The 23,474-nt window shown below is 45.0% G+C and overlaps 1 protein-coding gene across 1 annotated transcript in view; it reads right to left on the reverse strand.

Moving 5' to 3' along the window:
• adgrl3.1 (adhesion G protein-coupled receptor L3.1) overlaps positions 1-22,819 on the reverse strand; it is an 82,588-nt gene extending 59,769 nt beyond the window's left edge. The window contains exons 1-3 of the mRNA XM_076090829.1: positions 22,765-22,819; positions 16,366-16,579; positions 3,066-3,175 (exon numbers count right to left, since the gene is read on the reverse strand). Coding sequence (XP_075946944.1) covers positions 3,066-3,175; positions 16,366-16,579; positions 22,765-22,819 — 379 coding nt within the window. The remainder of the gene's footprint in view (positions 1-3,065; positions 3,176-16,365; positions 16,580-22,764) is intronic.
• Between the last annotated feature and the right edge of the window lie 655 nt (positions 22,820-23,474).

The following is a 23,474-nucleotide window of genomic DNA, read 5'->3' on the forward strand; positions in this document are numbered from 1 at the left end:
TATAAAGTCATGAATTTACGACAAAACAACCTACACATTTGCAACATTAGAAATTCATACATTTATAAGAAAAAAACTTTTTTCAAGGTTAAAGGAGGTTAAATTGGCAAATTTACTAAAAGAAAGTCACAAATATGCGAGATTATAAAGTCGTAGATTTCCGAGAAAAATATTTGGATATTCTGAGATTAAAGTGGCAAATCGAAGAGAAAACAAATCATGAATTTGCGAGATTATAAAATAAAAATAAAAACAGCTTTGTACATATTTTGTATTTTGTACCTATGGCCCTAACAACGACGATAAGTTTGACCTTTGTTTGCACATCATATTTTTCGTTACAACGTTGAGCAACATTTCACATGGCTAAACACACCCACAGGAGCCAGGTAGTGTATCATCACAGTGCTACCTGATCCAGCCCCAACACTTAGTCAGTACACGAAAACTGCTAATGTACTGTCAAAGGCTCTCTCTCTCTCTCTCCCTCCCTCCCTCCCTCTCTCTCCAATGCTCCATCTCTCTCCATCTCTATCTTTTCCTCCCATGTCCCCGCCTCTGTTAGCTGAGCTCTCGAATGACTTTTGTTTCAGACGCTGTCTATTTTTGCTGGGGGGGGGGGGGGACGTTACCCTGACGGCCCCATTGTTTATCAGATCAGCATGCGACTCATCTTCCTTTTGCGCCGAGTTGTTCCTGAGCTCCCGCTCCTTCCAGCCATTCATCTACGAAATGCGCAGTCTTGTATTAGAGTATTTTTTTTTTCAAACGGAACAGAAAACACACACCTACACACACCCTCGATGCTCGCGCTGTGTATGGCGCACGAGTGCGTGCGCGCGTGCACTCGGAGGGGGCATTAAGCAGGTATCAGGTTGTGTTTCCATCTGCTCCAGAGAGCGCTCTGATAGTCCTATTATTTAATCTGCTGGTCATTCTAGACGCCAGGCAAGGGCCGTTTAGCCGGACATAATTGAATGCTTCAGTGTGGGAGATCACCTTGGCCGTCTGCACGCGCCGTCGTGCCAGGGCTGTACGCTCGGACAAAAAATAAAGTTTCTGGGATTTCTGCAGCTCGGAAACTAAAGGAAAAAAAAAAAAAATCTGTTCAATCATTTGTTATTGTAGGAAGATGGAGAAAAAAATAAAGTTTCCCCAGTGCATGTAAAACGAATTCTGCTTAAAGAGAAGCTAATTTACTTTGCTTTGTTTTTTTAAAAAAGACACTAACTTCAAACAAGGCAGTTGACTCTTAACAAGATTTAGCTTCAAATTTCTTCGAAACAACCGAGGCTCAATCCACTTTGGCAGAAAAGTAAGATTTATAGACAGCACTAAATTGACTTTGGATGAATCCTAACTATTTTATCTCAACTCTGCATGTCCTCCTGTCTTTTATGACTTCCACCGTAGAGATGTTTGTAGCGAACAAAAGGAGAAGAAGAAGAAACAAAAAAAACAGACGGCAATAAGACGTGCAGCGCTTCACGTGTACAAAAATAGACACATTTTCTCGTTCCACAGCACCCACTCAGCCTCTTGTGCTACGTTCCTGCGAGCTTGTACAGTGTAATGTGGAGTAGTATGAAGTATTCGGCGCAACATTATATATACAAAAACTAATTATCATCTATTTTCATCTGAAGGTTATGCTTGGAATCTGCCACTCGAGTGCAGTAGGTGTATTTTTCAATTGAGAAAGTTTTTTTTTTTTACTACATTCAGTGCCTGTAACCTTTTTACTTTTTGAGTAATATGTTCTCTATAAATGTTCTATCATTTTGGCAGAATGTTTTTTTTTTGTAAGGTTTTCCACCACAACATGTGGCAAAAAAAAAATCAAATATAACTACTGTCGAACAAAGTGAAACACTTGAGATTTAGCTTTTTTGTAAAAACAGACAGAAGCAGCATTTTTCGCTTTGCCTTTGGACAAACCCTCCAAGCAGGAATGCAGTGTTAAATAAACATCAAGGGCAAATAGACGTCTTTAATTCACTCAGTCTCCACCCTGAATCCTTTTGCATTTATTATGCAATGAGCTGTAACCTAGATTTTGGGGAAAACTCTGCTGGTTTAAAAAAGAAAAGTTTCCCAGTTGTTGTTATATTTAGCGACTACGTCCCGTGAACGTTTCACTGCAGTGAATACGACCTCCCAGTCTGTTATCGTGCGGTCAAAGGTCAAATCACCATCTGCCGTGGTTGGAGACCATCCGTCTCTCTCGTCCTTCCTCCCTTGGAGTTTCCCATTGAACGGTGTCTCCCATATGAAGGGACTGTGACTTTTGATGAATCGGCTTAAAAAAACTGCAGGCTTTTCAGAATTTAACTTTAGAAAACAGCAAATATGTACTGAGATCTTAAAAATGAGATTATTTCAAAGACATCTACGTTGACAACCAGGATGAATGTTGTCACTGAAAAACATGGACTGTATTCAAGAAGGGGACAAAGTCCCAGTGATGTCATTCCTTGGTGTGTACTACGGTCCCCATTTTCATTCATTTCCCTCGGCATCTTTGTTTTTGACCGTAGCCATCTTGGCGAAAAAAAAAATATATATATATATTTTTTGCAACCAGAAGTGACACGAGATCCTAGAACCCAATGCTGAATAAGACATTTTAAGCAATTACATTTTTACAAATAACTTTCATGAATTGAAAACACACTGTGAAAGGGTTAAAGTTCAAAGACGAAAACACGGACAGCTCCGTGGTAGCGACCTGTCAATCACAAGGTAGCCCCGCCCTAAAGCATACTCTGCTTTATGGTCTATTTTACTCTAAATGGACCATCATTTGGGCAACGAACAGCGGTCTCCGTTTGCTGGACCCATCCACTTCCCCTTCGGCCTGCCAGCTGTGTGATTTAGCGGCCTTTGTAGGTCCTTGTTCAAGATTACATGGATAACTCACGGAAGAAATTTGTGGGACAAATTGCGGCGCTGGATGCTGGATGAGACCAGCCTGACTCAAACATGTGACTAGTAGTGCCATTACAGTGATAAGAGGTCAAAATACTGTCAAAACTACTTTTTGAAAAAATAAAAAAGGGACTTACTGTATGGGACACACTCATATTGGACCTCCAGGTACTTGTATGTGCCAGGGCAGGGGTCGGGGAAGACGTCGGGCCCGGCCACCACCGCACACTGCGTACGGTTGTTGCATCTGCAACGGGAAGAGACACACATGTTAGCCGAAGACATTCAGATGCACGGATATAGTAAATGCTCCGAAACAGACAGATGAGTTTTTTGAAGGCCAAAGCACTCGATAAAACAGAACACAGACATGTTATATACACCGAGATGTTTTTTATCCCCTCATACAGTTCGCTCCACTCACCCTGACGCTTGAGAGTCATCCGTGTTTAAGGGCCCTTTAGGTTGACAAAAGAGCACACAATGTGTCCTTACTGGTACCTGGAGTGGACATTACATTAATGGAATCCTTGAGTTCGCTCGAGCACAAGGTGGTCCACAATAGCGACTGAAGAGCCGGCTGTGTGAGAACACCTCTGCTGTGTGTGTGTGTGTGTGTGTGTGTGTGTGTGTGTGTGTGTGTGTGTGTGTGTGTGTGTGTGTGCGCAGCAGTGAGAACAATAACCTATGGCTTTAACATTATTTTTCTCCAGACTCCAGATAATTAATTTTAATTATCAAGGGGGGGGGCCCTCTCCTCTGACACACAAAAAGTAAGTATTCCTCACTCTTATTAATGCGGGTTGGCACCATGTATATTCACTACACGCCTGTGGGGGATCGTCTTGTCACGCATGTACAGTAGACGTGCGGCTATAAAAAATGCACACGTGACATTTATGTGATAGTAATTAAACATGCTGCAGGCCCGGTCCTCACAGGGAAAGATTATTTGTCGGCGGACGGCTGGAGACCATAAATTATCACGACAGATGCACGTAATGACATGAAAAATGCTACCACGCGCCGAAGTGCCACTTTGTCTCAGTGACCCGTCCTGGTTTTAAATAATTCATTGAAACAACGCGAGTGAAGAACTGCATCACATGCGGGACCAAAAGGCCCTATTTCAAGAAGACCGACGAGTATTTTCTTTCAATTAGTACAATTCTCCCGTCTGTCCCACTTTCCCGGCGCACCTGTCAAACAGACGACATTTACATTTTTTTTAAAATTCTCCCATTGAGATATATATATATATTTTTTTAATGAGTGAACCGAAACCCCTCAAGTCTCTTTTCTTACAGTATCGGTCCATTTTGCATAATGGAATATGCATGGGAGCTAACTTAATTTTCAGTTCAATATTCACTTAAAAACACAGAGAGTCAACACACACACACACACATGCGTATTGGTGTGTATCGGGGGCGTCTGTGGTCAAAGTGAGAGGGGTTATGGAAGTTTAAAAGGTTTAGAACTCCAATGTGTCGCACTGCCTGTCATATTATAATAACAACACCCGCCAGTCTCCTGTTCTTTCCTCCTCCCTCCCCTTCTTTTTTCTCGCCTCTGTGCTTTTTAATTTCTTGCCCCGGTGCCTTCATCATCGGTCACCTGTCATCAGTGCAAGTTGTGGACTGGGGGGGGGGGGGGGGGGGGGGGTTGAAGGGACAGACAAACTGACACACAACTTTGCTCGCAACACATGACCGTCTGACGCGACTGGCTGGCCCACAATGGTGAATCAGTGCGCAAAAAGAACTCCTATTTAATGACCTCACATGTAGCGCAAACCCCCGCCCCCCTCCTGTAGTTATGATGTCATCATGCCGCGACAAGCGATTAGAGCTACATGTTTCTCTCAAAACTTACTCCCAAGTGGGGCGTTGAGTGTAGGATTGAATATTTCCACACACTAAACTTTTAGGACAAAAAAAAAAAAAACACGACAAGTGTTTCTTGGTGGGATTATAAAAAATAAAAAATAAATAAAAGTCTCATTTCTCAAGAAGAAGGGAGAAAAAAAAAAAAAAAGCCAACTGACAAAAGGATGCTAGCGGACTGGGCAGCGAGGTCGTTTGCACTAGCTGTGCGTGATTGTGTGTGTTTATGTTTGTTTCTACTTTATGCTCCAGCCAAAAAACAAAAAGTCTCTGTTCCCTGGGACTTTCACGGCTAAGTCATGCAGCACCGAAGGTTATTGACTGCTATTTAAAATAGAGGGTATAGTGCAAAGATTCGACATAATCTCCCTCCGCTATCGCTCCCTCTTCCTCCGTCTATTTCTGTCCGCACCACCTTTTTCTCTCTTCCGTCACCCCACACTCTTCTAAGCCAAGATAATAAACCAATTTCTCCCTCGGCCTTTGTCTTCATCCGAACCCGCCGAGGAATTATTCCTCTCCGTTCCTCCGTCTTTGTCTCTCATTCCGACTGTGTGTTTATCTGCCTTAAACCCACTTAGCTGCAGTTTTTTTCCCGAAGTCACACCCAGATATATGCGGCGGGCCTCTTATTACTTGCTTCCCTCTCCCTCCGTGTCCATCCTCTCTCTCTCCCACCCCCCACACTTTTAATATCGTTCCTGCCTCCCCTCGGGGCGTCATCTCCAGCCTCCCTCTGTTCCTCCCTCCATCCCTCCATCCTCTGCAAAGCCTGTGCTGACGTCACCGCTCCGTCTGAGCCAGCAGTCTGAGTCAGATCCAAAAAAGACTCCCTCATGTCCCCAGTACCTCCGTCTCTTTCTCACTCCAGCCCGACAACACATAAAGACATCGCAAAAACAATCCCCCAAATTCACCTCCTCTCTGCGCTCTGACCCACGTCCAAAGATGCAGAACATGAACCTCTTATTTCCCCCCCCGCATTCTTTTAAACCCAAATAGCTCTTTATTTTTTCCCTGTGTGGTTTTTCTTGGTGTTGGCAGAAATGCTTCTTTTTAAAAAAAAATTTAATTAGCATGACCACATCAAAACAAGGCAGTGGCCTGGATACCGCCTACGCCTGCTGGCTTTCTTCCCTGCGACGTGCAACACATGCACCGACACACAAACAAAACCCACTCGCTAACAAAAGCCGATGCCGTGGCAGGCGGGAAGAGGGAACGCAGCGACGCTGCAGCGGGTGCCGCCGCTGTCATCGTCTCTGATGTTTTTTTTCCCACTTTGTTTGGCAGACCTCCCTTCACTCCGTCTCGGTCTCCATCTCCCCGTATAAACACGACCGACCGACTGATGGTTTGATGAGGCTGACGGAGTGTGTGTGTGTGTGTGCGTGCATATGTGCTAGCACACGCGTGTGTCTGCTGGCAGATGTACGACGGAATAAATACTTGCCTGTGTGTGTGTGTGTGTGTGTGTGTGTGTGTGTGTGTGTGTGTGTGTGTGTGTGTGTGTGTGTGTGTGTGCGCGTCCGGCTGCGTGTGTGCTTGTGCTCGAGTGCAGATGTGTTTGAGAACTATATAATTACAGAGCGAGTGAGAGCTAATCCTCGTGAGTTAAAAGAGGTGTCTGAGAGTGAGTGAAGCACAAAGCCTTGGCGCGGCCCTCCGGAACCCACATCCGAATGCAGTCGGGCCGCTCCGCGACACCGTCTGAGTCATCCGCAGCACTGTGAGCATGCTTACCACATACAAAAACTCTCTGCAATGGTGTCTGAGTGTCAAACACGCACACACAAAAGCCGGAAAATTCTAAAAGCGTCCAAACATTCCACACATGTACTAACATTGTAGAACACCCATGCTGCGTCCGATATCACATACTATGCAATACATACTCATTATGTGTGATGTTGTTCAACATTGTATGATTAAGCATTAATATGCATCTTTGTTGGACGCACTGAACTGTAATTGTCAGGTGTCAACCTCCCGTTCTGCCGAGTGAAGCTGGTATCGAGGCGTCTTAAAACTTGCATTCTCTCTAATGGCCAGCAGGGGGCGACTCCTCTGGTTTCAAAGAGAAGTCAGATTGTATAGAAGTCTATGAGAAAATGACTCTACTTCTCTCTTGATTTATTACCTCAGTAAACATTGTAAACATGAGTTTATGGTCTCAATCTCTAGTTTCAAGTCTTCTTCAATACAGCATGATGTTCATTTAGTAAGTTATGGTCCATTTAGAATAAAATAGACCATAAAGCAGGGTATGCTTTAGGGCGGGGCTACCTTGTGATTGACAGGTCTGGCAGGTCATAAAACCAAGGTCTGGCAGGTCATAAAACCATGGCGTTTTTGCGTGTTTTCGTCTTAGTACTTTCACCCTTTCACAGTGTGTTTGCACTTCATGAAAGTCAATTGTAACCTTTGTTACAAAAGGTTTCAATGTCTTAATCAGCGTTTAATGCCAAACTCTAGGCTTCAAAATGGCAGTCGACAAACCAATGGGTGACGTCAAGGTAACTACTTTCACGTCTTATACACAGTCTATAATTACAGAACAGTGGTGTGACTCTATTTTATAGGGAGTGGGCTATTGGGCACTGCAAAAATATATTCCCAATTTCCTTCTTTTTTTTTTATTTGACTTGTGCATATTGAAGAACACAGAACAGAGCTCATAACTATTTTGTAACGTGTTTCGTAGCTGCATGACTGAGCCTCTACTGGCTTCTCTTTTCAAACGCTACGTTCACACTGCAGCACATAATGTGACTCGCACAAATCACATGGAATCAGATCTTCAATCTGGATTCGGCCACTTTCATATGTGGATGCATGTCTTGATTTTTTTGCAATGCGACCTCAGTCTGAAGAGTCATGCCAAAAGTCCTGCTACTTTTACGTCAGTCTAAATCGGTATTCGTCAATTCTGAGCTGGATGGAGTCACTTGGTGAATACAAAAAGGGAAGACGGCTGCGATGGAGGTAGTCCGTGGAGGGACAGTCGGGTGTATTATTATTATTATTAGTAGTATTATTATTCCTCCACACATAACATCACATTGAAGAAATAATATGAACAGCCAGAATCTGATCTGAACAATTAATCAGAATTGAACTTGAAGGCTTGCAGCATGAACGCAGCCAAACCAGCAGGAACGTCGATGGTTGAGAAGATTAAGAAATCTCTCTCCGTTAGAGTCGGAACATGCCGGTCGGACTAATACTAACACTGTGGGGGAACTTGCAGAAGACGGACCGGGAAAAACATCATTTTTTTCTGCTGTTGACATTGATTAACACATGAACCCAGAATGAGGAAGAGGAAATGGAGATAGTTCAGCAGAGACTGAACATATTTGAAACAGAAATATAAAAAGTGGAAAATAAATGATTTTATGTCAAAGTACAAAGTGTTATTCACGCGGGTGATCACATTTTTCAATGAAAACAAGAATACATTTAGTTTTTTCTCTCCGCTTTATAAAATCTTGTGACCTTGAGAGATTATTTCTTTATGAATAACATACATCCAATATTTTCTCCAATGTTTAATGTTGAGAAATGGAGCTGCAGTTTGATTTGAGGCAATAAAAAGCACAGCGTGAGGCAGCATTTAGTTCCACAGACTATACACAACTTGACAAGAATGAATGCTCGATGATACCATTATAGATTGCACTGTCCTAGGAGTCCAAATTATCCATAACAATTTAATGAATTCAGTATCGTTATAAGCCTAAAAATATTTCCCATGGACAAAGGTGAGGGTTCTGGGACAGAGGATGTCGTATGTGTACAGATTGTAAAGCCCTAAATTTGTGATTTGTGATTTTGGGCTAAATATTAAATTGAATTACATAAAAGAAGATACGTTTTATAAAATTAAATTCTATCAAAATCCCAAAACTGGAAAAAGTCAACCAGTTGGTAAAAACATGAATTCAAATTCTGTAAATAACAAAAGGAAGAGGGGAGAGATGACTTCACTGGGCTCTTTGTGTCCTGAGGGAGTTCAGGAAAACCCATTTGACAGCAGAAAGAGCAGAGTTACTGTATCTAGCTGCAGGATAAAAAGCTGTTAGGCTGGCCGTACACACTCTCCCTCTCTCTCTCTCTCACGCACACACACACACACACACACGCACCACATATGAGATTCCTCTGCTACTGCCCTCATTTCTGCTTTATTAGCTCCCTGATGTGGTTATACACACACACACACACACACACGTACAGTAGTGCTATCCGGAGATGGACAAATGGAGTGATGGAAACGATGGAAGGATGCAGACGAACAGGGATGTAGTAAGTAGTTGAGGAGTGGTGCAGGGGTTTGTGATGGATGGCGGTAAAAGAAAAGGGAGGAAGAGAAGGGTATGTGTTGTTTGTGTGTGTGTGTGAGTCCATATATATACGTCTACTCCGGGGTATAGCGTAGCGCACGCCACCAACACACCACGCTTGTGAAGAAAATGACAGATCCGTCTCTCTTGTTCTCTTTCTCCCACACGCGCGCACACACGCACACAAACACTAACACACTCCTCTGCGTTTTTGTCAGCTCTCTTGCAGCCTGTCAAACGAGCCACAGGTAAAATAATGTTGTTTTTCCCCACTGAAAAAAAAAAATAATAATAAATGAAATGAAATGTGTTACATTATTAATATTTTTGGCTGGAGGGTGTCATTCTCTCCCGTTTTTTCTCCCATTCTGACTGAGCACGTCAAGTGTCATTGTTAACATACAATGCACCGTATACTGTGTGTACCATGAATACTGTATGTATTCTGTGTGTGTGCACCCCCCCCCCCCCCCCCCTTCTGAACCTGCCATCTTCATGCCAGGTGGGAATGAACCGAGTATGAATACTTACTGCATACTTTTTCTATTAACTTTTGGTCCATGCTTGAGCCGCCCTTGCAAAGTACGCACTGCTGCATGCGGTACACCGTCAGTTATTATCATACTGCTTCGTCACACTTGATCTCTGACCCTCTTGCTCATATATCTGCAGCGCAGAGGATTGTGGGTCGGAATAGCCAGAAAAGCATTTAGGCTTGCATGCTGCAGAATGCGACCTGGTGCAGTAAGAACATCCTGGTACTTTTGTCATACTGTACTCACTCTTTTTCTGGCATACTAAGTAGTATATATGAAGCATGTTAATTCAGCCTTTTAAAACCGACCTTCGTTGTCTGTGATTGTGAATCACATTTACATTCTGTCTGCGGGACATTATCTTTAATGTTACTGAACTGCTTTACTAGAAAAAAAAGGGGTCGGTAATAATATTTAATGTGTTTTAACACACAAACACATTATGGCCTCTCTCTTGCAAGCACGGCTCACGGCAGAGTACAGTTTTCTGAGCCCCACAATCCCTCCTCCCCTCCCCTCCCCTCCCCTGCTCCTCTCCTCTTCCACCGGTAACCATAGCAACCTCCACGTCGTCCGATTCCAGGACACACTCGGGGAGTCTTCCTCCCGATTCCACCCAGCAACATTCCCCCTCCGTGCGTTTCTCCCCCTGCCTTTCCATCCGTGTGTCCCGTCTTTCTACACGGTTTAACCAAAGACCACCTGCCTTGCACAAAATCCCCCCATAAAGCTAAAAGACGAGCAGCGTGTCGGACAGCCAGGCTGTCGCTCTCGGTTGGGCGAAAAGCAGAGAGGCGCTCGACACGCAGCCGCCCCAGACGACAGAGCCGCGCCGCACCGAGACACTGTCTCACAGGATTTAGTCAGACTCACCTCATGATGCACACATGAAAAAAGAGTATATGCACATGCGTGTGTGTGTGTGTATGTGTGGGCAGGAGGGCCGTTACATGTGTCCTGGTTTAGTTCTGCGCGTCAATGTCAAAGTATCAAGTCAGTCACTGTCTACTTGTCTGAGGCGCTGATTCACATGCTAGTCTCTGGATGTGTCAGGCTTTATGTGTGTGTGTGTGTGTTTGTATGTGAGAGAGAGAGAGAGAGAGAGAGGAGCGCGGCATCTAGACCTTTCCTGAAAACGTTCTCAGGCAGCCGCGCGGCTTAGGTGCTCGGCGAAGCATGATAACTAAGGTTAGCAGAGCTGCGATGACGGCAGGAAACGGGTCAGACGGCGGGGACTTTGACATGTGGAAGTACAGAGGCTCGGGCAGAGCGCCACAGCTGTCAGTCAGGGTGGGGAAAACAAACGGCGCGCGAGTGGGCGGATGGAGAATGCAGCTACACATGTAAGGGGCAGTGATATTTTGTGATGACGAGCTTAAAAAAACCGGAAAAAACTTGAATGTTTGCGTTCGTTGCCGTCACGTATCTGGAGGAAATGTTTCCATGCGTGCCTTTCAGGACCGACTGTGTGCCGGAATCTCTCCATCTTTAAGTGTGCCTGCACTTCTAAGTTCTCTAGATATATGCATCTATCTGTGTGTGTGTGTATGTGTACATTTGCATGCGTGTGTGTGGGCCCTAATTACCGCACTGAGCAAGGGTGACAGTTGGGCCCCCAGGGTGCCGCAGGGCATCTCCTGTAACCGTGGTGACTGTGTGGCACGCACACACACACACACACGCACACACACATTAAATAGGACATTTCCAGATATGACCTCCTTCAGCAGGGAAGCAGGGTAGTTAATGGAGAGAGGAGAGACGAAGAGCGGGCAGGCTGAGACAGAAAAAAAGTCGGGAGAGATAATAACGAGACATAATTGTAAATATCCTGGTGAGTCCACCTCTGCAAGACCTCACACACTCACACACGCACGCAAAACACACAGTAGCCGCAGCCTCGGCGCAAACCTCCAATTTAGCAGATAATGTTGTTTTTGTTCTTGGAGTCACTGGGCTGGAATAATGATCAAAAATGTAAGATTGATGTAAGGTTTAGAGTGCTCATTTCTCCATCTGTGTTTTACAGAGATAGATTAGAATCAAACGTGGAGGACGGATGAAGTGCAGGTATGCGCTGGGAAAAAAAATTCTAATCATAAAAAAAGCGGCAGACTGTTTGACATAGTTCAATGGTTGCAGTGCACGGCCAGCACTAGATCGCAGTCTATGATTCAAGAGGTTTTCTATAATTCAGAGAGTCAAAGGAAAATAACTTCAGAGGTTTTCTTTACAGTCTCCCGCGTGAAATGGTTCAAAGGGTGCGCGCTCGCTCACCAGCCTGGATGCACGCATCTGCGTGCACATACATTACACACACACGCGCGCACGCACACACGGTCACGAGCTAGCACACTAGCCCGGTTGCTTTGAAGGCCGAGACTCGGTTCCAAAGAGACAGGCTGCCAGAAGAAGTTGACCGTGCTCGGGAGCTGATGAGCAACTCTCTCAATTTCTCTTTGAGCCCGTTCGTGAAGGCATGCGTGCGTACTCATTAGCGCATGTGCACACAGGGCTGGCGCATAGCTGTGTGTTTGCAGCGAATGTGCACCTATGGTTGCCCCGAGGGGAGGGGGGGGGGGCTGCTGCTGCAGGCTGGGGGATCTAATCCTGCAACCAGCTGTGCATTTGGTCAGGACGATGCTTAGTTATAGAAAACATGGTGTAACATGCAGGCAACATGCTGCAGCCCCCTGCACTTCAGCCGCCGCCTCACCTTTCCCCCTGGGCTGGGGGGGGGGGGGGGGGAAGAAAGAAAAGTGAATGGGGGCGGGGGGGGGGGGGGGGGGGGCAGGAAAGGGGCTCGTGAAAACTAAAAACAGATGGTGAGGGAGAAAGGAAAAGTGACAGAGAGGATGAGAAGCAATTTAAGGAATGAGGGGAGGGGGGAAAAAAAGGAGTGCCAAAAAATGGAGATATGAAGAGATTGACGGATAGGAGAATAATAAATGAAAGACGTTGTTATTTAACACTTCCAAAAGCAGAGGGAGAGATGGGGGAGGCAACTCCCTTGTCTTTCTTGTCAACGTGGTTTCTCTTTGCGTTGAGGGACTTCTTCAAGGGGGGAAGGATGGAGCAGGAGAGAGAAAGAAAGGGACATGTGCAAACAAAGGGACAAGGTGGGAGAGACTGTAAAGAGGTGTCGGGGGGAGGAGGGAGGGGTGCACTGTCACATTGTTCACAGTGTCTGCTCCTTCCAGCCTCAAGTACCCGAATGCATGCGTGAGATGGAGAGAGAAGGCCAGCGAAGCGCTCCAGTATCAGTAAAGCGACAAGGAGCGCATTGTGAGGCATCAAGTCACTTTTATGTCAGCGGATCGCTGTAACTTGGGAGGCATGGCAACATTTTGGCTCCCAGCCCCTTCCCCGTGTACAATGCAACAGGCCAAACCTTGTGATTCTTCAGTTGTCTTGACGTCGCTAACTTTTCTCCCCCAGTGACACTTCAACCCAGCCACACCCTCGGCTGTAGCCAACTCAGCCGCTTTGAAAAAGCAACAGTGAAAGTGATACATTTATTTTTTGGGAAACACACCTAGAGTGCAGCGGAGCTTGGGTTGAGCTTAATAAAACTATATATTTCCAAAAATATTGGAAACATATGTACATTTTCTTAATTTAAGGTGCAGGATCCGAGATTGGGAGCATTTCAATTGCGTCTGAACGGCTCTCAACCACAGACTGTATATGAGATGTGGACGTAGTCATTGTGACGTCACCCATTGGTTTGTGGACGGCATGTTGTTGTTTTTTGCAACCGATGAACGGAAGTTACCGTATTTGGAATGCGGAGTAGTGACGTAGTGGCAGCGAACTGTCAATCACAGTAAGCCCGCCCTAAAGCCTACCCTGCTTTGTGTTTATTTGACTCTAAATGGACCATAACTTACTAAATGAACATCATGCTGTATTGAAGAAGACTTGGAACTAGCTTTAGATCATAAACTCATGTTCACAATGTTTACTGAGGTAATAAATCAAGTGAGAACTAGAGTCATTTTCTCATAGACTTCTATACAATCTGACTTCTTTTTGCAACAGGAGTCGCCCCCTGCTGGTCAATAGAGAGAAGCTTCACTCGGCGGAGCAGGAGGTTGTCGCCGGCGTCTCACAGCTAACGGTGCTAACGTTGCAAAATGTGGCGATTTTGCGGACAGAGCTAACGGTGTTAACCTGAGTGGTTACCGAAGACTTGGTGCTACACTTCCTCCACACTGCAGTCGGTCGAGGTGGCGCTATCGGCTGTAACCGCCGTGTGAGAGCAGTGCAGAGCGGTGGCCGCGAGCTAGCCAGCGGGGCACGCTAACATGCGTGCAAAGAACGCCTGGACGGCCCGGCTATGTCAACAAAGCAAGGAGGAGATCGGATAACAACAAACACAAAAAGAGAGCGACTTCATTGTCTGGTCAGGTAGACATTACTCCACTACATCTTTACATAGCAAATATTGGTTTGCTGCAATATTAATGGTCTGAATGTTGAATACAACTGCTTTAAATAATAAGGGTAAAACGGAAAACAACATAGAAGTGAGCTGCAACCTTAAGACAAAGAATGCTCAGTAGCCATTTTTAAATAGAGTCATCTCAGTTCAAAACACGATAAAAACAGAGTGAGTCATTGAACTGGGGCCGGCATATCGCTAAAACAGATTAAGCGGAACTTTCATGGCTGCTGCTTCGTTTCCCCTTCAACCCAGTGTATCCCAATGGGGAGATAATCTGGGAAATGCAGCGCTATCGGGTCCTCTCTAGGTTGCCTGAGAAGCCTTGTGAGACCCTCTGGAGATATGAGGCTTTGATATCAAGACCAATTATGTGGTGTGGGGCGTACACACACACACACACACACACACACACACACACACACACACACACACACACTCCCTGGCCTTGGAGAGTAGTGGAGAGGAAAACAAAAGGGAGAATGTGATACTGAGGAAACACTGGGCAGGCGGAACATGCTCTGATTTTATCAGCCAGTTGAGCTGGGGATCGAAAAAAAAACAGAGACGATACAGACATAGAGGGAATGAGAGAGTGGAAGGCAGTCGGGCCGAAGCACACTGACGAAGAGGGGGTATGAGAAAGAGCTAAAAAAAAAAAATATTGAAATGCACGCACGGACACACAAGCCCCCAACACGGCCTCCAGTGCACATTAACAAGCATGAGCACACACTCAAGGATTTCACATCCACGTAACGCCGGTGCTTTAAAACGCATGAGCATTGCAGCATTATACGCACAGACACACACACACACAAACAGGCTCAGTCTTGCAACAAACACGCACGGAAAATATATGTGATAAACAGTTTTATCCAGTCTGAGTCACCTCCACGGAGGATCCCTCAAGATTAAGTCTGGCCTCTGGCTCTGCTAATTGGAGCTTAAAGTCTGGTGTAGCCCCTGGGCAGTCTATGCTGCGTGTGGCACATGCTGTGAGTATCTGTGTGTGTGTGTGTGTGTGCACGCATGTGTATAAATTATGGATGGCTAGGGCCGCAGGAGAGGGGTGGCCACACAAGCTGCAGCTGCCGGAGCGAGCGGAGAGGAGGCCGAGCCAGGCCAGAGCAATCGCAATCAGAGCGCTGCCACACAACAGAGACAGGTGGTTCGATGGAGAGAGAGAGGAAGACGACAGCAGCAATATTGGGACAGGAAAAGAGCACTCAAAGTTGGGTGACGCGTGAAAAATAGAGATACTAATGGTGACGTTAGTGAATAATTTATATCCGGACGTTCTCATTACACAGAGCATTGCTTTCCCCTCGTCGCTATTTTTGTTTTGCTATTATTTTTCAGCTCGCGCTCGTGATCATACCTGCACCGCGTATAGGTTGTAGGTATGATGTATGGCGTTCTAGTCGTACCCATCACTGTTGACCAAGCCTTTTTTTTTTTAGCTGTCAATAATTTGAATTGCTGTTTCGTCATGACTAGTTTCACCCAAAATGTAAATATTATGCAGCCGAAAAGTTCTTTTTTTCGGGAACTTTTTTTTTTTTTTTAGCTTTCGCATCCATGAAAAAAATACTTCAACCAATCACATTGTGCGGAATGGACATATATTGAAAACATACACCATAGTGTACAATTACACCGTTCAACTTGAACAAAGGGCAACACAGACCTGATCCCACGTAGTCAGTATATCCACATTAGTGATGACTATTTTATCAAAAATCTTATTGTTAAACATTTTGTAAAAGCATAAAATAGTCAACTCTACAATTTTGTCTCATTATTGATATTGAGGTATGTGGTATTTGGTGTTATGCTTAATTTTTAACATCAAAACTATGTATTGTAACCCCTGTTCAATGCTATACTGCTGACTCTGTGGAGCCCTCTTTCTGTCTTCGGCTGAGCTCCTAATGGCACTGTCAGGAGAGGAGGCTATCACACGGGCCAGCTGTAGAGGAAGTGTTACTTGAGCAACTCCCATTGTGTGATAAGGTTTCTACAGCTGTATGGTCGCTGTACGCATGAACAGGAACAGAGAGGGTGCGTGACTCACGGGTTACTCACCACAGAATTTCCATCACCTTTCTCCTATTATTTCTTATTTTTTACCCCCCCCTGGTACACTACGTTGGAAAGGCGTGTGTCCTTTCTCTTCGCTTTCACCCACACACAAACGCACACACACACACACATACACTGACCTGAGCGACATGATCTTGTACGCGTCGGGCAGGTAGCAGCGGGTGTTCTCCATCTGGGCGGGGTCAGAGTCGCAGATCTTGTCGTCGGTGCGGCCGTAGTTGGCGCTCTCGATCATGATGACGTCCGTGCCCGGGCAGCGCAGCTCGATGGGGTAGGACTCGCAGGACAGCTCCCTCCGCACCACCGCCATGGGGATCGGGGCGCGGCCGAAGGCTGGACACACAAAAGAGGATTGCTTGATGATACCCGCTGAAAACACACACTATTTGTGGAGCTGTCTTTTGAAAAATGTGCACTGGAGGACTAAATTGTACAAGCACAGATTGTGTTCCACTAAGACTGCATTTGTACGCTTGTCATATAGACTAATTATCCACACTATATGAAAACGATAGCACCACGGACGAATATTTATAAGGGCACGTCCACTGTTGCGAGTGAGTCGACTTGGTAATTACTGTTTTGCAGTTAGCAGTTTTAGACATCACTCCAGATAGAGAGTAAATTGCCTGGCTTTTTAGTGTTGCCGAGATTAATCTAAAGATGGCAATGCCTCGTTATTCTCAGAAGTTCCAAATTCGATGCAAACATCCACTCTTACTGTACTGAAGCAGGGAGAGTTAACATGTCATTAGTTCCAATGAGATTGGAGCTACTGATCTGCCCCGGATCTTTTTATTTTTTATTTCCTGCTATTGCTTTGCTCCATTGCTTGTTTGATGATGAAGGCTCTCGGATGATGAAACATCTGCAAGACCAAACAGCAATCAAGCTTCCATTGACTAATCACGTCTAGATATCTTATGACCTGAATGTCTGTTCACAAAGGGAGACGGCAGCAGCTTCCGCACCACAGTTCTCACCTGTGGTGCAGAGAGACATGGGATATGAACAGGCCTGTGCTCTTAAAAGTCCCAAGACAATAAACACTGCAATCACAAAATGATACAAAACAAAAAGTGCTTCAGGAGAAAACGCCTCTGGGATGCCTCACCTTGCAGCAGGTGCCGCTGTCACCCTTCAGACTTTTTTGGCTTGTCATGGCGGTAAAAGTGCAGGTGACACACATTTTGTTTCAGGATGGCTCAGTGTCCCAGTGAGCCATGACACTGAGCCATCACACACAATACCTGGACCCTGAAACCCTGAATGCAGTCGTTTTTAAAGTTATCGATGACACCTGTGCTTTTCCTGCTGTGACAAGTCGAAATGTCTGCTGTGAAAAAGGTCCCTCTTGGCTGTAATGTGATATGGATCTCATGCGGTTTATTGTGTCAAGTCTGTGCTGAATGCGGTAAATATCAATCAGAATATTTCCTTAAGAACATGAACAACGGGTATCTTTGTCATCTCGGCCAGGATGATCATGCGATCAGGCGTGTGCGTGTGTGTGTGAGTGCACCTCTGTGTCTGTCCACGGCTAATCTCTGTTGCAGAGTAATTTGGGTGGCCAGTTATGGCTGCATGTGGTCGCGGTGACTCACACTTCCAGAGCACACACTGCTGAGAACATCACTGGTACTCGCAGCTACGCAGTCAGACAGCTTGATGAGGTTTGTTTTTGGCAAGATTCTATGAAATGTCATTTCCGACCACTTGGAGCCGATTGCGTGCTTACATCGCCGCTTCTTTTTTAGTTGGAATGAAGTGTGTTTTATGACGCTTCACAGCCCACTGGTGTCTAGACGGGGAGTTGGCCAGTTTTGGGCCGATACAGATGTGGTCATTGCAGACACACCTGGCGGAGATCCGCACTCAACTATGTACACCTTTCTAGTTAGAAGAGTATACTATTAAAACATTATTTAATTTAATAAACTAATTAAAACTATTTCTGATGTTTTATTTGTTGATTTTCATGAATGGGTTAAAAGATAATCTTTCCTAACAAACCCTATGAATCTACATTCTGGTACCCTATCTTATCCTGCCATCAGTTATTGACTGTGTGGTCACAGCCTTATATAACTTCTGCATATGCCATAAAACTCCACCGCCATCCGATTACGAATGCAATACAAATGGCTCTTTATTTTGTCCTCATCCTTTTAATCATGTGTTTATTAACACTCTCTACATATTGTCTTGTGATGATAAGACCGTGCTATTGATGCTCTCGGGCTGGATGGTCCCAGGGACTTCGGTTGTTGTGGTGAAGCCTGGATGTTGTTATTCTCTGTTCCTGAGAGCAACGAGTCCTGGGAGCACCAGCCGTCCTCCCTTGATAGATGGATAGGTTATCAGCCGAGGTGCTCGCTCGTGTTGTTCGCCTTTGTCATCCCCTAGCCCTGCTGCGATCGCAGTGTAGTTTTTATCGTTTCATTTCATATTCACCTCATATTGTCACAGGCTACCCCTACCCAAGGACCACGACTGAGAATTGAAGCTATATCCGGTGCAATATACATGATATGCATTGTCCCTGTCCAATAAACAAATAGAATATATTAAGTCTGCTGTTTATGTATACAGGCCCGGTGATCGTGACTGCTTGTTGTTCTGTCACTTTCCTTTTTATTGACGAATTCATCCTGTCAAGGCCTTTCCGAATCATTTCTCAAAAGCACACGCGCACACACGTCAAGCGCACGACCGCTCAACAATCAGGCCTCCGAACATCCCTGAAAAGCGAGGCATGGCATCACCTCCCTTTGCTCTCCCTGTCACTATAACCATAGCAACCCTGTCCTCCCCCCCCCCCCCCCCCCCCCTTGGCGCTCTCATTGGCTGGGGGAGCGTCATGGTTACACGAATGCGGCAAAGAATCTGAATGAGCTCGATGACACTCTGGCCGGGCTCTATTTTAATACTGTCCTTCACCACAACACACACACACACACACACACACACACACATGCGGTGAGTGATGACATGTAGAGGCAGAAACCTGCTTGGCGCTGGTACCTGAGGGAACTACATTGATAAGGACAGGCGCTAGCTCAGAGATAAGACTGATATATAAGTGACATTTACTGAAAATGTCCTTTCTAATGAACACACACACGTACATCACTGCAGGCTGTGATTATACTTTAAGCACACATTCAGATAGGATGTGTGTCTCAGTGGGGGCTGAAGATTTGAGGAACTTTTTGTGTGTGTGTGTGTGTGTGTGTGTGTGAGGGGGAGCGCTTAGGGCAGTGGGTCATAATTCTGTTCATAAGAGTGTTAGTTTATTAGTTTCACAATGGCCACGTCACGTCCGCCTCCGTGAGCACGAATGTGAATTTGTGAAGAAAGGGGGGGTTAACCGAAGCGCGAGCGGATCAATACGCCGTATTGTACGGCAGCTGTCTAGACTGGCTTTGGATCAGATGTCGTACAGTGTTGCCTTACAGGGCATAAAGAGAGCATTATGGCACAAACACACACACACACACACACGAGATTCAAATAAGGGGTCTATCTATATTCCAATTAAAAGACACTCTTGCCTTCATACGCTGCAGTAAATGCTCTGTCCTGTCTCATCTGTCACCGTTTGATTCATCTATTTATATCAGCTGCCTCACCTATAAAACATGCACTGTTTGAATCTGTCTTTTTTTTTTTTTTTTCACACAAACAATCATGTGCAGTCACGCAGCACCTCTTCTGATACAGACGCGTAAACCCGCCCGATGTTTACCCCTCCGTCTCCACACACACGCCGCTAAGGTGTGAGCCGGCGAGCGCATGTTAATGTGTCTGTCATTAGTCGTCTAGGAGTGGGTGACAGAAACCTGGCAGCAGCGGACAGCTCGGACGATCTTATTCAGACACTCTCATTGCCTCGGGTGGGGGGGGGGGGGGGGGGGCTGAGACAAAAGGCAATCGATTTTTACATTTGGGCCAACAACGAGAGAGTGGAGAAGAGGAGGTGGATGAATGGAAAAGGAGGAGAAGGTGAGAGGGAAGGGGAGAGAGATTTTAAAAGGTGATCTCTCACTCTGATCGCCAAACCAGTGCTGGTGTCTGCGATGTGGAGTTAGAACAGAAAATATCCACCAGAGTTATGATTTTTGAAAGGATATTTAGTTTTTTCTTGCTGTCAATAAATCCCATTAAAAAAAATAAAAAATGACCCAACAATGAGTTGATCCTAATAACAAATACTGCCAAATATAGCTTCTTCCGCTACGCTACAGTGCTCCGTTGTTGTCCAAAAACAAGTAGTTTTTGCTCACCAGCTAAAGGCTTGTTGGACTTAACGTATGATAGGAAAAGCATCCGCCCACTTAAGCCTGTGTAATTTCATTGAGGCGAACTTCTGGTCAGGGACCTTCCTCCCTTGGGACTATTGAAAAAGGAACCCAACGAAAGAAGTTGCCTCAATAAATATTGCAGACGTTTTTTCCTATAATCACACCATAGCACCGGGGTTCTTTGTTAGGATGACCATGGGCATTTGAAATGTATTATTCAATTCTAAGCTTGTATAATTTAGTTTTTGGTGAGGAACTTGAATAAATCCACTTGTTTCAAGGAGATGTTTTCACAGCAAAGCCGATATTAGAAAGGGAATTGTGATCCGTTTAACTTCTTAACACTATAGCCACAACTCATTTGAATTGTGTATTTTATGCAAATAACCACTATAGATAAAACTAACAAAGTAAAAAGATAGCATATAGAATTTTTGACAGTTTTCATTGACGATTGAAATAATAATAATACTTTTTTTGGACTATTTCCATTCAGTGGTAGAAAAAGAAAAAGTATTAAGCCTCGCTGTCGGAGTTATTAGGAAATTGGAATCAGCAAAAATCGTACTCGGCAGGTCAGACTTTAAAAGAAATTGGAAAAATCTGAATGGGCCGAGAAAATCGCAATCTGTGCATCTCTGACGGAAAGTATTGAGTAGTGGAAGGATGTTGTTTTCTTGTCAACGAATACCATGAAAACACAACAGCCTCACCTGTGAACAATGTGAAAAGTTTTTTTCTGTGGCTTTTGTCCCAAAAAAACAATTCCACGCTTTCCTTTTCTCTTTTATTTGTCTCCACGTAACCCTGAAATGATGACAAGACGCAGCTCTGCAGGAAACACGGAGCTGCTCTCTGCTGTGTGTCTAAACTGTCTTTGTTTCAACTAATCCCCGCTCAGTATAAACAGCACCATTTGCATATGTCGACTTATTCTTTAGACATTGATGCAAATACCTTTGACTGAAACTCATCTCTCCGTGTTGAGGCAAAGCCCTCTGTGTGTGCGTGTGTCTAAGTGGCGGCCTGTGAGCACTTCCTGTGTGTGTGTGTGTGTGCTCGACTGTTTATGTGTGTTTTTTTAAGGGGGATCTGTGTCTCTACGGGTGTACAGTATTTCGGTGTTCAAAGTATATCATCTGTGCACATGCTTGTTGGCAGGTATGTGTACAAGAACATGCTTGAGTGTGTGTGTGTGTGTGTGTGTGTGTGTGTGTTTGCACATGTTGCAGCAGTTTTTCCTTCACAACAGCGTGATTGACAGCAGCCATTAATAGGATTAAGTCCAAGTGGGCCAGAGCTCCCTGTAGGAGTCTTCAAAGCCCACCGTCACGGGGGAGAGGAGGAAACATACAGACAGCCTACTGTGTGTATGCGTGTGCGCGCAGTCTAAATGTGTGTGTGTGTGAGAGAGGGAAGTTAGAAGAGCTGGTGAATGTGCACTGCAATAAGATAGAAGCTACGTGTAAACGAGAGTAAGTGAGTTAAGGGTTTCGCAGCTGCAGTGTTGCTTTGGTGTGTGTGTGTGTGTGTGTGTGTGTGTGTGTGTGTGTGTGACGGGGGGGGTGTTTGGATGAGGAGTCAAAGTCTACAGTCATTACTTCAATTTGTGGTTGCGGGCAGATAAAGTCAATCCGAACATGTGGAACCCAACTTTATAGTTTGTAAAAAATGTGTTTTTGTCTGCCAGTGTGTGCAGATCCCCCCCCCCCCCCCCCCCCCCCCCCGCTGCAATAAGCCTTTATCTTAGCAGCCATTAAAGACGGCCCTTCTCTTTTAAAACGTCCTAATTAGCCGTGAAAGCGAGCCGCCGTGAGCAACACCTGGACCCCAAGACCGAAGCACATGAATGGATTTCAGCCCATCGTTAATTGTATCATCTACACCTGTGCTAAATCCTACTGTGACATTTCAAAAACCCATTCCATGAACAATGAGCTGAATCCCGTCCAGCTCCTCTGCGAGGTCCATAGTGTCGCATGCAGTTTCTGGCGCTAACGCTAAGCTAGCTAGTTGGTGGTCAGTATACCTCTAAACCGCTGGCTGGCTACAAATTAGCATCTCATTTTCTCTTTCAACATGCGTTCAATTGAAAATAACAAAACAACGATAAAAAACAACTTGCCAACACTTTAGTACATTTATAGTACAGGCCGACAAACCAGCACCGCCTCAAAAATGTGTATCTGTGCTGCGGGTGGTCCCGTTTCTTACCAATGGCGATGGAAGCAAACAAGGTCGAGACGAAGAGCAGGCATCTGGTCCACATGACGTCTGAGGTTGACCTGGAAGTAAATACGGCGGCACTTCCTGCTGAGCCCAGACGGTCTTGTGGCGAGCTGTTTTCCTCACAGCTCAGTGTTCCTGACACCATACAGGCCCTGCAGAATGGACGCACAGAGGGGGGTTTGTTCACTTGGATGCCTTATCTCTCTGTGCATAGGACATATACACTGTTACACATGGCTATGCTCTCTGTATAACAACACAATGTATTCACACCCCTAACTCTCTCAGCTGCAGTATAGGTAGTAACGATTAGACCTCTAATTATTATATTACTGTTAGATACGGGTCAAATGCGATCCGGTATCTGTAATGGTTTCTGAAATAACGTAATTCACGTATTGGACTGAGGATACCAATCCATTTAAGTATGTAACAATAGTGCCGAATGTCCTTTCATTTTATTTAAAAAAATTTTAGTGTAGAAAAGTGAGTACAAAACAAGTGCAGACAAGTACATGAACACATTAACAACTAAAGACATTTTACAGAGTAAGACAAAGACAGACGTCAGAAACAAAGGGGACAAAAGCAAACACAGGTTTCGACTGAAGAACATCCAAACGGCTTGAACATCAAACAAGTTGTTACACTTGCAGAGTTTATGCAGCGGAAGGAAACATTTCCCTGACATCCTG

This window comes from Anarhichas minor, unplaced genomic scaffold, assembly GCF_050575085.1.
Source record: "Anarhichas minor isolate MPS153535 unplaced genomic scaffold, ASM5057508v1 ptg000012l, whole genome shotgun sequence".
In the NCBI taxonomy this organism is placed as follows: Eukaryota; Metazoa; Chordata; class Actinopteri; order Perciformes; family Anarhichadidae; genus Anarhichas; species Anarhichas minor.